Below are 15,223 nucleotides of genomic sequence, written 5' to 3'. Positions count from 1 at the left end.
CTTGTGATATTCTAGATAGGCCCATCTTTGCAACATCCAACTCCCTCAACATCTCCTCTAAAGTATCATAAAATATTGTCTGGTGGTAGGAAATCCTAGCATTGAAGTCCCCAAGGATGATAATGTCACCATCCCCAGAGAACTCCCATATGTCATCCAAAATAGAAAAGGTGGATTGTCCTTTAGGTGGTGCATATATTGACGTACTCGGAGGAAAGTAGCAAATAGCAATGTAGAGGTATCTGCTTGTCTCTGCCCTCAGTCTCACCCATATGTACGTAGCGTGCTCATCCCCACGGGCTATATGTATCAATGGCTGCAACTCCTCCCTGAATAAGACTGCCAGTCTCCCTGAGCCTCGTTCTCTATGCTCTGATCGAGTTTCCTGTCTGCAAGCTCAGACTGCCCAGGGGCCTGATGTGTCTCAGAATAGAAGATGATGTCCCTCCTAGTGAAACTATCCTCTAAAGCACCCACATCAAGGCGTAGAGATCCATTACAATTCCAAGCAGCAACTTTGAGTGTGGTCCCATAGGTCTCGCGCTGTCATGTAGAGCGCCTCTCCTTAATAACCACTCATCCATCTCTATATAAGGCCAATTTGCCTCTCCCTCGGGCTATCCTTATCTCATGCATAACTTCTTGCATATGAGCAAGCTATGAGAGTGTGAGGTCGTCCCCAAGGAATATCCTTGTCTTTTTAAGTGTAGGATGCTTTTTCAAGAAATCCTTCTTTGCTTCCATGGAGGGGAAGCGAAAGATCAACGCTCTCTCCTTAGAAGTCTCCCCATTTCCTTCTCTCTTCTTCCCCACTCTCCATGCCTTTGTGTGAGTGGCCTAACTACCCATCACAACTAGAAGTTCTTTGACTTCCCCCTCCACATCATCACAGTCTCTTAGACAGGTCACTCGTACATGTAAAGCTCTAGCCTTCCTTTTTTTCTCTTACTCTAGGGTCATGTCGATGATTGTGGGAGTGGGGATGGTTGTTGATTCTTTCCCTTTTGCTTTCTTGGCGACTTCTATCCATTTCTCGGCCTCATCTACCTTCGTTTGTGTTTTCGTTGTTACATCTACACACGATGATGTTGCTTCTCTTCTTCTTTGATCTTCCGCACTTGTTCTTTGATAACTTTGAGTTCCTCTATCATCGAGGGTTGGATTTCTCCTTCTTCAAGTCCACTCCTCGCTCTAGTTTCTGCAAGCTCTCGCTTGAGAGCTGAGACTTCCTTCCGGAGCGCTTGGACTTCTACCTGAAAGTCAGAACTTTTCCTTTTTCCATTGCTTGCCCTCATTGAAGACCATTTGAATGAGGTTGGCCTTTTCTTTTCACCATCATTCCATCTCCATTTTCCATTCTTTCATCTCTTTTTCCACCTGTGTTATTCTCTTGTTCGTAACCATGAATGTTGCCTTCGTTACCGTCGAGGGAGACTTGCACATGGGTGAGTTGCTCTTAGTCTCCATTGCGAGAGAGAGAGAGAGAGAGAGAGAGAGAGAGAGAGAGAGAGAGAGAGAGAGAGAAACTCTAAAACAACCAAAAAATACAAGAAACCCTACAAAACAAGAAAAGATTGTGAAACACTAAAAAAAAGAGAAAATCAGCTTTGAAACCCTAAAAATAGCCAAAAAAAAGTTTCAAAACCTTAAAAGAGCAGAAAAACAATGGAGAAACCCTAAAAACGGCCAGAAAACAATTCTGAAACCCTAAAAACAGTAAAAAAAAGTCGGGGCAAAACCCTAAAAACAGTGAGAGAGTTCAAACCCATGAGAGAGAGAGAGAGAGAGAGAGAGAGAGAGAGAGAGAGAGAGAGAGAGAAATGAAATGAAATGTAATATGAACGTCTTCAAAAGGCCAAAATGACCTATGAGACCAAAAGGTTACATGTGATGAATCTAATACCAGGTCTGGGTACAAAAAGTACAAAGAGAGAGAGAGAGATGAAATGAAATGAAATGAAATGAAATGTTATATTAAACGTCTTCAAAAGGCCAAAATGACTTATGAGACCAAACTGATACAATCCTTGTGGATTCAATCCAATGTTTGGGTACAAACATAAAATGAAGTAAAGTGAAAGACTAAAGACTAAAAGTATCATCATCATCGTCAATGCCCGAGGATGCCCGCCATTGGGCATTGTCCAAGAAAGTATTGCATTGGTCGCTGAAGAGCTTCGTCAATGTCCGCCTCTGTAAATAGTCGTACTGGGTGTCTCCCATATCATGCTAGAATAGTCTTGATCCTCTACTGAAGCCTCCGTCGATGTCGTAGTCGCCCTCGTAGACGTGGGCGCCTAGCTCTCCCGAGCTCAGTGGCTGTGTCCACTAATACACCTTTGGTATAAGTGGACTGTGAAGTCTGATGAGTGGGTGGTAGCTCCGACTCCGCGGATAGTGGCTACCCTGTGTGTGCAGCATAGCAGTATAGGCACGTGTGTGTAGCTCTGGCACATCAGAAAATGAGAGAGAGAGAGAATGAAATGAAATGAAATGTCATATTAACGTCTTCAAAAGGCCAAAGTGACCTATGAGACTAGAAAGTTACAATGTGGTGGATCTGATACAAAGCCAGAGTAACAAAAATGACAAAATAAAATACTATGGAATCCTAAACTGCTAGGTGTGAGATAAACAGCTAGGTGGGATAGCTAAATTACAAAAGATCCAGCATCGGTCGCGGGCGGATCTCATCAATCTCCTCCATGGTCAATAGCCTGATCGGGCGTCGTGCATGTTAGGCCAAAGTGATCCGAATCCGCTGATGCAGCCTCCGTCGATGCTGTGTAGTCCTGCGCAGTCGTGGGCGTCTGGATCTCCCTAGCTCGGTCGCTCGGTCGATCAGTGTGCCTCTGGTGTGAGGCGACGAGCTCTCCTGTGGTAGTAGCTCCTCCGGGTGCCCAGTGTCTACTCTAAAGAAGTCTGTGATCTGTCTCTAAGACTAGCTAGCCTCTCCTCGTTAGGCTCTCTCTGTGTCTGCGCAGCTCGAGCAAAAACAGACCCAAGCATCTCTGATCCTCTCTCGAGAGTGGTCCGAAGCCCTTTCTAAACAAGCAGTGGAAGCGGCCACGTATCTCGTAGTAGACAAGGCAGTGGCATGTGTAGTGCAACTCTGTCTCAGGCTCCATGTCACACAGGAGGCAAGTCCTGGCCTTTGCCAGTACTCCACTGTATCTCCCAGTCTCGATATCTCCCAGTCTCGATCCCCAGCTGGTGTGAAGATGTGCGTATCTGGCCAATAGCACATCGTATCCCATGAGATAAGTGAATGTATCTGGGCCTCGTCACAAAACCGTCCTCCGTAAGCTGGAGAAGCTGCTCTCTGTAGAAAGCCATCTTCGGGCCCAACTCCTGTGCTGGTTGTATCCATGTCCTCTTGGTGTCTAGCTGAGTCAGGTCCTGGCGGATGAGCCTGGTGATCTCGGACTGTGTAAGAGTCAGAGAGGGTGCATCCAGTGAGTATTGGAAGGGGGGCAATTTGTCTATGCTGAACGCATGCACCTGAAACCATGATGTCATCTCCCCGTACCAACATGTTGTATCTCCCTGCATGGCTAACTGTCGAGAGGACTCAAGTGCAAGGCGGGCATATCTGTCTCTGGGAAGTTCCCACATGAGGTGTATGAAGGAGACAGATCTGGTGAGCGCCTCCACCACTAGTGGGGGGCAGCTAGCTCTGCCGGGATAATGGCACGTGGTACTGAAGCCTTGGCTCTAATGAGCCGTGAGATCATAGAGAGTAGTGGCTTCTCCATGTCCCCCCATCCATCAGTGCGACATGTCCTCCTGTGATGATCCAATGAAGGTCCCCAAATCTCAGCTCCATAGAGCAATGCAGAAGCCATCAAAGTGTCAAAGAGCCAGAGCTTCGTCCGAGGCTCCTGAAACTGAACATGTGAACACATCCTCTCCAATCTACCCAATGCTGCATGGGCTTTGGTAAGTCTAGTCTCAGCTGCTCTTCTCAATGAAAATGCTGGTCCACTGAAAACCACTCCAAGGTAAGTGTAAGCATCTATATACTCCACTGTCTCCTGGCCGGATGCGAATGCGGGCGCTGACCTCCGGATCCACTGTGGGGTGGTATTAAATACCATGACCTTGGTTTTACCAAGGTTGACAGACAAACCACTTTCATGGGCGAACCTATGCAAAGCATCCAAGTGACGTTGCATCCCCTCCGGAGAGTCGGAGATCAACACAATATCATCAGTATATAACAATAGTGGAATCCATGTCTCTGCCAACTATGCACCTCTATCACCATCTCTCTCAATGTAGTCAGAAACCTCATCCACATACATACCAAATAGAGTAGGAGAGAGCGGGCAACCCTGCTTCACCCCAGTAGTGGAGTGAACCGCTGTAGATAAGCCCTCTGAGGTGCGTACATGCCCCACTGCTGACCTGTATAATGCCATGACCCCCCAAAATGAGCTTTGTGGGTACTCCCATCTCCTGTAATCTGCGCATCAATCTAGCTCTTGGTACTGTGTCAAATGCTTTGCGGAAGTCCACAAAGCTACAATAGATCCGTCTCCGATGTGATCTACCCTCCTCAATGATGGGTCTGAGTGTCAAGATATGGTCAAGCGTAGAAAAACCTCTCATGAACCCTGCATGCCCGGCTGCACGTATCCTCTCTCTCTCTCTGTCCATATGCTCAACTGCTGCTCAAGAATGGATGCGTACAACCGTGTCAATGTGTGTCCGATCATGATAGTGCGATAATTCCCAGGCTCCATAGGGTCTCCTGACTTAAAGATAGGTACAATAGTAGATAGGCTCCAAGTATCAGGCAAGCCCTCACACAGGGCACGGTTAAACATAACTGCTAGAAGCTCTTCTAGTAGATCTCTAGCATGCATGAAATGCTCAGCCAGTAAGCCATCATGATCATATGCTCTCCCAGTCCTCATCCTGTCAATGGCCTTCCTCACCATCTCAACAGTGAAAAAAGCACATGTGTGGGGACATGGTGTCGGGAAGGGGCAACTGTCCAGGAACTGTGTACAGAGACGACGCGTACTAGCCCCAGGCCTCTGTAGAGGTAATGGCAGGGGGGGAGTGTTCATGAAAGAGCCGCGATGCCTCACGTGAGTCCTGAGTCAAGAATAGCTTGTATAGGTCCTGCTCTAGGCGAGCCAAAAATGCCCTCTTCTTCCGCCGCACTAGGCACCGGAAGTTAGTCTGTGACTGTCTGTGAGTGATGTCCCCCAAAAGCACCTCCTTCTGAAGTCTAGCTCTAGTCTCACGGCATTCCTCATCATACCAGCTGTTCTGGGGGCATGCTCCCAGAACGGCATCTCTACTCACGTTGGGTGTGTGGGTATGTCTCTACTGCTGCATCATGTAGTGTCTGTGTCAAAATAGTAGTAAGCTCCTCCAGAGGTCGCCCTGGCTCTTCTGTACACAGGCGTCTGTAGATCCCATCTATGTATACACAGTCTATCTCCCGCACGAAAGTGTAGCGAGTAGGGGCTGCTACTTGTAGCCTGTGTGCTACACACATTGAAACTGGAAAGAGATGGTCAATGACACAAGAGCATGATCCACTGCCACACCAACAGGTCTGGGTCCAGCCGTGAGGTCCTGGATACTAGAGATGAGACTCGGCTGTGCCATGACATAATCCACTGTTCTGGCTCCATGTCTATGTGGAAAGCATGTAAAACCCCCCGCATCAAGAAATCTCTACAGGCCATTCAAGATGACCAATCCATGTGCAATCCCCATGTCTATCAAGTGTCGTCCATACTCGGTATGTTCGCCATCCTGTGACAGTCTGGATAGGCCCGTCTCTGCAACATCCAGCTCTCTCAGCATCTCCTCTGATGTAACATAAAAAACTGTCCGATGATGGGCAGTCCTAGCATTGAAGTCCCCTAAAGTGATGATGTCACCATCTCTAGAGAACTCCCAGATGTCATCATCCAAAATAGAAAAGGGGGACTACCCTCTGGGTGGTGCATACACTGACGTACTCGGGGGAAAGTAGCAAATAGCAATGTAAAGATATCTGTCTGTCTCAGTCTCACCCACATGTACCTAGCTTGCTCATCCCTACGAGCTATATGTATCAATGGTTGCAACTCCTCCCTAAATAACATTGCCACTCCTTTTTGCTCTGATCGTGTCTCCTGTCTAGAAGCGGTCTCCCATCTGTATCCACTAATGTGAGGCATAGTGTGCTGAGGAGCCTGATGTGTCTCAGAGTAGAAGATGATGTCTCTCCCACTTAAACTTTCCTCAAAAGCACCCACATCAAGACGCATAGATCCATTACAATTCCAGGTAGCAACTTTAAGTGTGGTTCCATAGGTCTCACACCGTCATGTGGAGCGTGGCTCCAATATCGCCACTCTTCCATCTCGGTAAAAAGCAATCTTCCTTTTTCCCTTGCCGCTCTAATCTCTGGCATTACCTCCTGCATATGAGTGATCTGTGAGAGGGTAAGATCATCCCCGAGAAAGATGCTCGTTTTCTTAAGAGTTGGTCTCTTCTTCAAAAAGTCCTTCGCTTCCATGGAGGAAAAACAAAGGATGAGTGCCCTTTCTTTCGAGGTTTCCCCCTTGCTCCCATTTTTCTTGTTGCCCACTCTCCATGCTCTTGAGTGCATCGGCTCATGAACCCCCATCAAAGCCATGAGCTCTTTTACCTCTTCGTCCACATTATCTTTGTCTTTAAGGCTGCAAATTCTCACATTTAGAGAGCGCACACGCCTTCTTTGCTCCTCTTCTAGTGTCAGGTTAATTATGTTGGGTGTGGATGTTTTGTTGTTTCCTTGCTTTTTCCTTTTTTGGCAACCTCAATCCATTTCTCGGCCTCATCTCCCTTCTGTTGAGTCTTTGTAGTAACGTCCACCCAAGAGGTCGTCATTTCTTTGTTTCCCCTCTTTGATGGCTCGCACTTGCTCTTTGATTGTGTCGAGCTCTTCTATTACTAAAGGTTGCAATTCTCCTTCTTCAACTGTATTTCGTGATCGTGCCTCAGCGAGCTCCCTCTTGAGTGACGCAATCTCTTCATCTCGGGCCATCACACGATCTCCCAGTGCAGTGATCTTGCTTTCTTGGGCGAGAACGCGATCTTCGAGCAGTTTTATTATACCTAATAAGTGACGGTTGATCTTGTTAATGGTCTCGACCATTTCTTCTTTGCATTTTTGGACTGCGTCCTTTAAGGGGTCGGGCTTGTCATTTTACTTCCTCATGGTTGGTCGTTACTAACAAATGAGACAAAATGTTGCGGAGATCTACACGCACGTGCGCTTCCACATTATGCATACATGTTTCCGCATTAAGCATACATGGCGTATTCAATTTCTGCAATTGTCTAAAAACCTCTAACTTTTTGAAAAAACCCGTAGAAAATCTATCTGCTGTATTTGAAAAAATCTGCCTGCACATTGCCCTGTGACCTGCGTGCTCTGTCCTGCCCTTGCGCGTTTTGCTCTGAGCCTGCTGAACCTACGTGAACCCTAACTGCGCGCTGCTGAGCCAGCTGAGTTTGCACGAAACCCTAACTGTGCGCGCTGCTGAACCTGCACGAAAACGAAACCCTAATTGTGTGCGTTGTTGAATCCGCACGAAACGAAAATGAAAACCTTAATTGCGTGCGCTGCTGGGCTTGCAGAACCTGCACGAAACCCTAACTGTGCGTACTGTTGAACCTGCACGAAACCCTAACTGCTTGCCCTGTTGGGCTTGCTAAACTTGCTCCAAAACCTTAACTGCGTGTTGAAGGTGCTTAGAGAGAGAGAGAGAGAGAGAGAGAGAGAGAGAGAGAGAGAGAGAGAAATGAAATGAAATGAAATGTTATATTAACGTCTTCAAAAGGCCAAAGTGACCTATGAGACCAGAAAGTTACAATGTGATGGATTTGATACAAATTCAGAGTAACAAGATGACAAAATGACAAAATAACAAAATAAAATACTATGGAATCCTAAACTGCTAGGTGTGAACTAAGCAGCTAGCTGGGATAGCTAGTCACAAGAGATCCAGCATCAATCAGTGGCGGATCTCATCAATCTCCTCCATGGTCAGTAGTCTGATCAGGCGTCGTGCGTGTCGGGCCAAAGTGATATGAATCCTTTGATGCAGCCTCAGTCGATGATGTGTAGTCCTCCGCAGTCGTGGGCGTCTAGATCTCGGTCGCTCGGTCACTCGGTGTGCCTCTGGTGTAAGGCGACGAGCTCTGCTGTGGTAGTAGCTTCTCCGGGTGTCCAGTGGCAGCTCTGAAGAACTCTGTGATCTGTCTGTGAGACTGGCTAGCCTCTCCTCTCATCAAGCTCTCTCTGTGTCTGCGCAGCTCGAGCAAAAACAGACCCAGGCATCTCTGATCCTCGTACCGCATGACTCTGGAGAGTGGTCCAAAGCCATCTCTGAACAAGCAATGGAAGCGGCCTCGTATCTCGTAGTAGAGGGGGCAGTGGCATGTGTAATGTAACTCTGTCTCAGGCTCAGTGTCACACAGGGGGCATATCCTGGCCTCTGCTAGTACTCCGTTGTGTCTCCCAGTCTTGATCCGCAGCTTGTGTGAAGATGTGCGTATCTGGCCAATAGCACATCGTATCCCATGAGACAAGTGGGTGGCCATGTATCTGGGCCTCGTCACAAAACCGTCCTCTGTAAGCTGGAGAAGATGCTCTTTGTAGAAAGCCATCTTCGTGCCCAACTCCTGTGCTGGTTGTATCCATGTCCTCTTGGTGTTTGGTTGAGTCAGGTCCTGGCGGATGAGCCTGGTGATCTTGGACTGTGTAAGAGTCAGAGAGGGTGCATCCAGTGAGTACTGAAAGGGAGATAACCTGTCTATGCTGAACCCATGCGCCTGGAACCATGATGTCATCTCCCCGTACCAGCATGCTGTATCTCCTTGCATGGCTAACTCTCGAGAGGACTCAAGTGCAAGGCGGACATATCTATCTCTGGGAAGTTCCCACATGCGATGTATGAAGGAGACGGATCTGGTGAGCGCCTCAACCACTAGTGGGGGGGCAGCTAGCTTTGCCCGGACAATAGCACATGGTACTGAAGCAATGTAAAGATATTTTCCTGTCTCTGCTCTCAGTCTCACCCACATGTACCTAGCTTGCTCATCCCAACGGGCTATATGTATCAGTGGTTGCAACTCCTCCCTGAATAACACTGCGACTCCTCCTGAGCCCCGCCCTCTGTGCTCTGATCTTGTCTCCTGTCTACAGGTTGTCTCCCATCTATATCCACTAATGTGAGGCATAGACTGCCCAGGGGCCTGATGTGTCTTAGAGTAGAAGACGATGTCTCTTCCCGTAAAACTATCCTCAAAAGCACAAGGCGCATAGATCCATTACAATTCCAGGTGGCAATTTTGAGTGTGGTCCCATAGGTCTCGCACCATCATGTCAAGCGCCGCTCTACAATCACCACCCGGCCATCTCTGTAGAAGGCCGTCTTTCCCTTCTTCCTTGCCGCTTGAATCTCTAGCATTACCTCTCTCATATGCGCAAGCTGTGTGAGAGTGAGGTCATTTCCAAGGATTATGCCCGTTTTCTTTAGTGTAGGACGCCTCTTCAAGAAGTCCTTTGCCTCCATGGATGGGAAACGGATGATTAAAGCTCTCTCTTTTGAAGTCTCCCCATTTCCTTGTGTCTTCTTCCCTACCCTCTATGCCTTTGTATGAGTAGCCTCACTACCCATCATGCTGCGACTTCCCCTTCCACATCATCTCGGTCCTTTAGACCGGTTACTCTTATATGCAAAGCTCTAGTTTTCCTTCGCTGCTCTTCTTCTAAAGTCATGTTGATGATTGTAGGAGTGGGGACAGATGTGGTTTCTTTCCCTTTCCCTTTCCCTTTCTTAGCGACTTCTATCCATTTCTCGGCCTCATCTGCCTTCTTCTGTGTCTTCGTGATCACATCCATCCACAAAGACGTCTTTACCACATTCTGTTTCTCCTCCTCTTTGATCGTCCGTACGTGCTCCTTGATGACCTTGATTTCCTCTAGCACCGAGGGCTGGAATTCCCCTTCCTCTAGGTAACCGCTGGCTCTATCACTCAGCTCTCGCTTGAGGGCTGAGACCTCTTCTTTGAGTGCTTGTGAATCCACCTTAAGTGCTTGTAGCTCTGCTTGCAGGTCTTCTTTCTCCTGCTTCCATTGCGCGCCCTCGTTGAGGAACATTTGAAGAAGGTTGGCCTTCTCTTTCCACCATCCTTCCTTATCTGCTTTCCATTCTTTCATCTCCCTTTCCATTTGTGTTATCCGCTTGTTTGAAAGCATGAAGGTTGCCTTTGTATGGGGCTTGCAAGCTGCCCAATATCACATCGTATCCCATAGGATAAATGAGAGAGAGAGAGAGAGAGAGAGAGAGAGAGAGAGAGAGAGAAATGAAATGAAATGTTATATTAACGTCTTCAAAAGGCCAAAATGACCTATGAGACCAAAAAGTTACAATTGGTGAATCTGATACCATGTTTGAGTACGGAAATTACCAAGTTACAAAGAACTAACACTCAAACACTAAGGCACTAAGGAGAAAGGGAATAAGGGGGGGGGGGAGAGGGGGGGGTTGTGGGTTCAGATGAAATCTCTCATCGGTCGCTGTCGGATCTCATCGACTTCCTCCATGGTCAGAACTCTGGTTGGGCGTCTTGCATGTCGAGCTAGAGTGATACGTATCTTCTGTTGCAACCTTCGTCGGTAGTGGGAGACCCCTCGAGGTCGTGGACGTCTGGATCTGCTAAGTTCAGTGGCTCTGTCAAGCAGTTTACCTCTAGTATGAGTAGGCTGTAATGACTGCCCCATTTGCTTTCCTCTGTCTCGTGTAAAGAACTATGTGATTCGTCTCTAAGACTGTCTTTCCCCTGATGTCCTCAGCAAGCTCTCCCTAAGTCTGCGCAGCTCTAGCAAGAACAATCCGAGACACTTCTGATCCTTGTATCTCATGACTCTAGAAAAAGGTCCGAACCCTTCTCTAAACAAGCAGTGGAAGCGTCCGCGTATCTCATAGTATACCGGGCAGTGGCATGTGTAGTGCAGTTCTGTCTCTGGCTCTAAGTTACATAGGTGACATATCCTGGCTCCTGCCGGCACCCCTCGGAATCGGCCAGTCTCGATCTGGAGCTGATGTGAGGATGTGCGTATCTGTCCAATACTGCATCTTATTCCATGAGATAAGTGTGTATCCATGTATGGTGGCCTAGTCACAAATCCGTTCTCCGTGAGTTGGATAAGATGCTCTCTGTTGTAGAAGGCCATCTTCGTGCCCAACTCCTGTGTCGGTTGTATCCATGTGCTCCTAGTATTTAGTTGAATCAGATCCTGACGTATGAGCCTGGTGATCTCTGTCCGTGTGAGAGACAAGGAGGGTGCATCCAAGGAGTATTGAAGCGGAGGTAATCTATCCATATTGAGACCATGCGACTGGAACCGTGATGCCATCTGTCCATACCAACATGCTGTATCGCCTTGTAGAGCTATTTGTCGAGATGACTCCAGGGCAAGCCGAGCGTATCTGTCTCTGGGGAGATCCCATAAACCGTGCATAAAGGACACCGATCTCGTCAGTGCCTCCACCACGAGGGGGGGGGGGCTAGCTCGGCTTGGATAATCTCATGTGGTACTGAGGCCTTAGCCCGAATCATCCGAGCAATCATAGAGACCAGAGGCCTCTCCATACATCTCCATCCATCCGTATTACCAGATCTCCCATGGTGGTCTACTGAGGGTCCCCATACCTAAACTCCATAGAGCATAGCTGGAGTCACTAGAGTGTCAAAGAGCCATAGCTTTGTTTGCGGTTCCTGAAACTGAACCTGCGAACACATCCTCTCCGGTCCTCCCAAAGCTGCATATGCTCTCGTCAGTCTAGTCTCTGATGCTCTCCTTAGCGAAAACACCGGTCCACTGAATACTACCCCAAGATAGGTATATGCATATGTGTACTCCACAGTCTCCTGGCCGAGAGAGAAAATGAAATGAAATGAAATGATATATTAACGTCTACAAAAGGCCAAAATGACCTATGAGACCAACTGATTACAATGATGAGTCTAGTACCAATGATGAGAGAGAGAGAGAGAGAGAGAGAGAGAGAGAGAGAGAGAGAGAGAGAGAGAAATGAAATGAAATGTTATATTAACGTCTTCAAAAGGCCAGGATGACCTATGAGACCAAACTGATACAAAAGTGGTGAATCTGTTACAATGTCTGGGTGCCTTAGTACTAACTAAGTGTGAAAAGTGTGAAAATAAATGTGAAAACTAAATACAAAGTATTAAATAAACTTCTTAGGAGCATTCTGGGTGTCTGGCTAGAATGCTTCTAATCCTTTGTTGTAGTCTCCTCCGGTGAAGTGTGCTTCTGCATCTCGGTCGTGGTCGTCTCGATTTCCTAAGCTCAATCGCCTTGTCAAAGAGAGAGAGAGAGAGAGAGAGAGAGAGAGAGCAAATGCATAGCGTGTATAGCTTCTCATCATCAGTAAAATAAAACAGCTCAGAAAAAAAGAGAGATTATGTACATAACCAGGCTCAAGCTACAAGGAATTTATAATGTGGAGGGCATACATGGAAGAATCAGGTAAATTTGTTTCAATAAAATGGGGATTCTATCGAAGCTCTTTGACAGAAAGATTTCTCAATGACAATTTTTCTCTATGGAAGGGCAAATTCATTACTAGGAAGCCGTAAAACAACTCCTCTTCATAGTAGGGAAAGCTCACCCTATCAGACGCGTTGTGCTAAGAATGGTACTTGTTTTCAGTGGTTAAGTGTGCCACTCATTAAATAAATAATGTTGTCATTATGTGGAAACATTTTTGCAGGAGTTTTGAAGTACTGTATTGGATTTTATCTTTGCAGGTTCACGTGCCTCATCATGTCCTACATTTGATTCCCCTCAGAGAACTAGGCTGAACATCAAAGAAGATTTGAGACTTCCCATATATAGAGATTATTTAACAAGGGCATCCACCTCATTACCATCATCAGCATGTTTCAGGTTGTCATGGTCTTTTACAGCCTTTTTTTTCCTTACATCTTACAATGCCTCACAGGAAAACAATGCTTTTTGCCAAACATAATGGTGCATTACAACAAAAGCCATCTCATAGTAATATCTTGCCATGACATTGAATATTATTAAGCTACTAATGCAAAACTACTTTTCATCTAAAGTGGCTCTTTTCTTCTACCCTGGGAAACTTTTAGCGTGGGTCTTAAGCATCAGAGGTCAGAAGAAATGTGGATACTAAACTGCTATGCCATATGATGCATGAGAATTTCCAATATGGCTGTTTAGAACTCCCAATTTGGGGAGCAATTAGAGTACCAGTTTCATCGAAATATGTAGTGTTAAGAGGATTTAAGCTGATTATTTTTTTTTGTCAGGTTTTCTATATTATCCTTTTATGCATTGTTTATGGCTGCTGCTGAAAGACTGTAATGTCTATGAACTTGCAATGCTTACTCATATCTTGTCTGGTGCTTGATCCAAGCCTTGAACTATAAATACATTGTTCAAATGGGTGGTGCAAGAACTTATGTCCATATATGCTTTCTATTTCATGTTATGTAGTCATGGTCATATATTATGAACTTAATTGCCTACCTTTGTTTTAACAATTGATCTGATCTAGAGCGTGGTCATTTGATGAAGAAGTTTTCGCAAATTCCTATCTTCATCTAAATAGAAAGCACGAGAGCTGACTCTTGGAGTAACAGATTTGTTTAAAATCCTTTTTTCCTTGTGGTGGTTCAAGCAGGGATTCGCCAGGATATGGAAGCTCGGGGACTGCCAAGCAGGGAGATCAATATGTTAAACGTCTTTCACCGAGTTTGAAAAGCGTTCATGGAAATCTGTCAGAACAGAAAGGGAAAATGTCAAAGGTACCTCGAGTCTTCTACAAACGATTTCACATCCGTAGAAAGCTTTCTAAAGTGGCTTGCAAAAATGCATGAGTGGCTTTCCAAAGAGTGTGACCAGGTAGTCTGACCCTATGTTGTGCATTATGCGTACTCAAACATCATTCCTTTCAGAAGAAATGCAGTAGTTGCCAGACCGTTAACCGAAGGTTTGTATGGCAAAATGTCTCTGTGGGTTATTGATTCGTATCCTCAAGTGATCTGCTATAGGTATAGTTGAGTGCATAAGCCTCAGTCTCATCATGTTGCATCATTAACCTCACACAGTGCAATACTGTAGTCTTGGTGAAAGAAGCAAAGAGATGCATGAGTGGTGCATCAATTATGTGGAGTCTTAGTCTTCAGAATCGCGTCAACCCCTCTCGTTTCCACGAGTGTTCGATATGGAACACGAGAGTATCCAACGAAGAAGCGCGAATGACACTATCGCTAGGGTTCATTCTCCCTCACTCTGTCCATCGGCAAGATTATCATCACGAGTGTGTGACCCGTCCTCTGGACGGCAGGGGGTGACAGGCATCGTGACGCGAATGAGCAAAGCAGCGAGAGCAACAGCGAGCTAGAGAGACGAAGAGGGAGAGAGAGAGTGCATTGCTAGCTCCCTCTCTCGCTTTGACATCCACAATGTCCTCTGACTTCTTCCCAAATGCAAGCACGCCTTTCACCTCAAGTAGGTCGATACATGGCTCAGCAGCCACTCCACCTGCACTTAATGCCAAAACAGAGTTGAGGCTGATGATGTTTTTGTGGAGGATTTTTTAGCTATAGTTACAGGCGTAGTTCCTAATCGTGTCATAAAATACAAGCATAACATCAGGACTTGCACAGTTTGGCCTTTATCACATTTCAGTTTATCAGCACAACAGATGGCACAAGATCACATCAGGATTGATTGTAGACTCACAGAGCTATATATTTGTTTTTGAGGATTCTTGGCTAGAGGCAGAAACATGGGATGTTGTCCAGGGGACTTGGGCTATGATTAGTATGCAGTTATCCTGCCGCATGTGTCTATCATAATCTGGCTTTCACTCGTACGTGGATTACTGCCCGTCCAAGCCACCATCAAAGATTGCACACTTTGGTGCTTCAATAGCCTCCGTTTTTTCAGGTTCCCCATGAGGATAGTTTGATGTAATATACAAGGTCTTCGTGGGCCCCAGTTTTTGCCCGTTTGAGGCAGGATCTTCAGAGATGCTCGGCTAGTTGATGCTCCGATGATTCAAGAGCATCATCTGTGTGAGAGCAGCAGTTAGTGTCGCGATTATTTGCTTGCAATTGGTATGAGACTTTCTGGTCTGCTGCTTTTGGTACTATAGGACAT

General features: G+C 46.4%; 1 protein-coding gene across 4 annotated transcripts in view; it reads left to right on the top strand.

The window, feature by feature from the left end:
* Positions 1–15,223, top strand: part of LOC147432849 (uncharacterized) — a 169,208-nt gene that overhangs the window by 114,884 nt on the left and 39,101 nt on the right. For 3 of the 4 annotated variants that reach the window (XM_086491662.1, XM_086491660.1, XM_086491661.1), the window contains 4 exons: positions 12,506–12,556; positions 12,640–12,725; positions 12,838–12,976; positions 13,740–13,863. In XM_086491662.1, coding sequence (XP_086347788.1) covers positions 12,506–12,556; positions 12,640–12,725; positions 12,838–12,976; positions 13,740–13,863 — 400 coding nt within the window. Of the gene's footprint in view, positions 1–12,505; positions 12,557–12,639; positions 12,726–12,837; positions 12,977–13,739; positions 13,961–15,223 lie in introns of all 4 variants that reach the window. The other variant, XR_015185466.1, reaches the window with a different exon arrangement.

Source organism: Adiantum capillus-veneris, chromosome 20, assembly GCF_014529385.1.
Source record: "Adiantum capillus-veneris isolate H3 chromosome 20, ASM1452938v2, whole genome shotgun sequence".
Classification (NCBI taxonomy): Eukaryota; Viridiplantae; Streptophyta; class Polypodiopsida; order Polypodiales; family Pteridaceae; genus Adiantum; species Adiantum capillus-veneris.
This window is presented reverse-complemented; position numbering and strand designations above follow the sequence as displayed.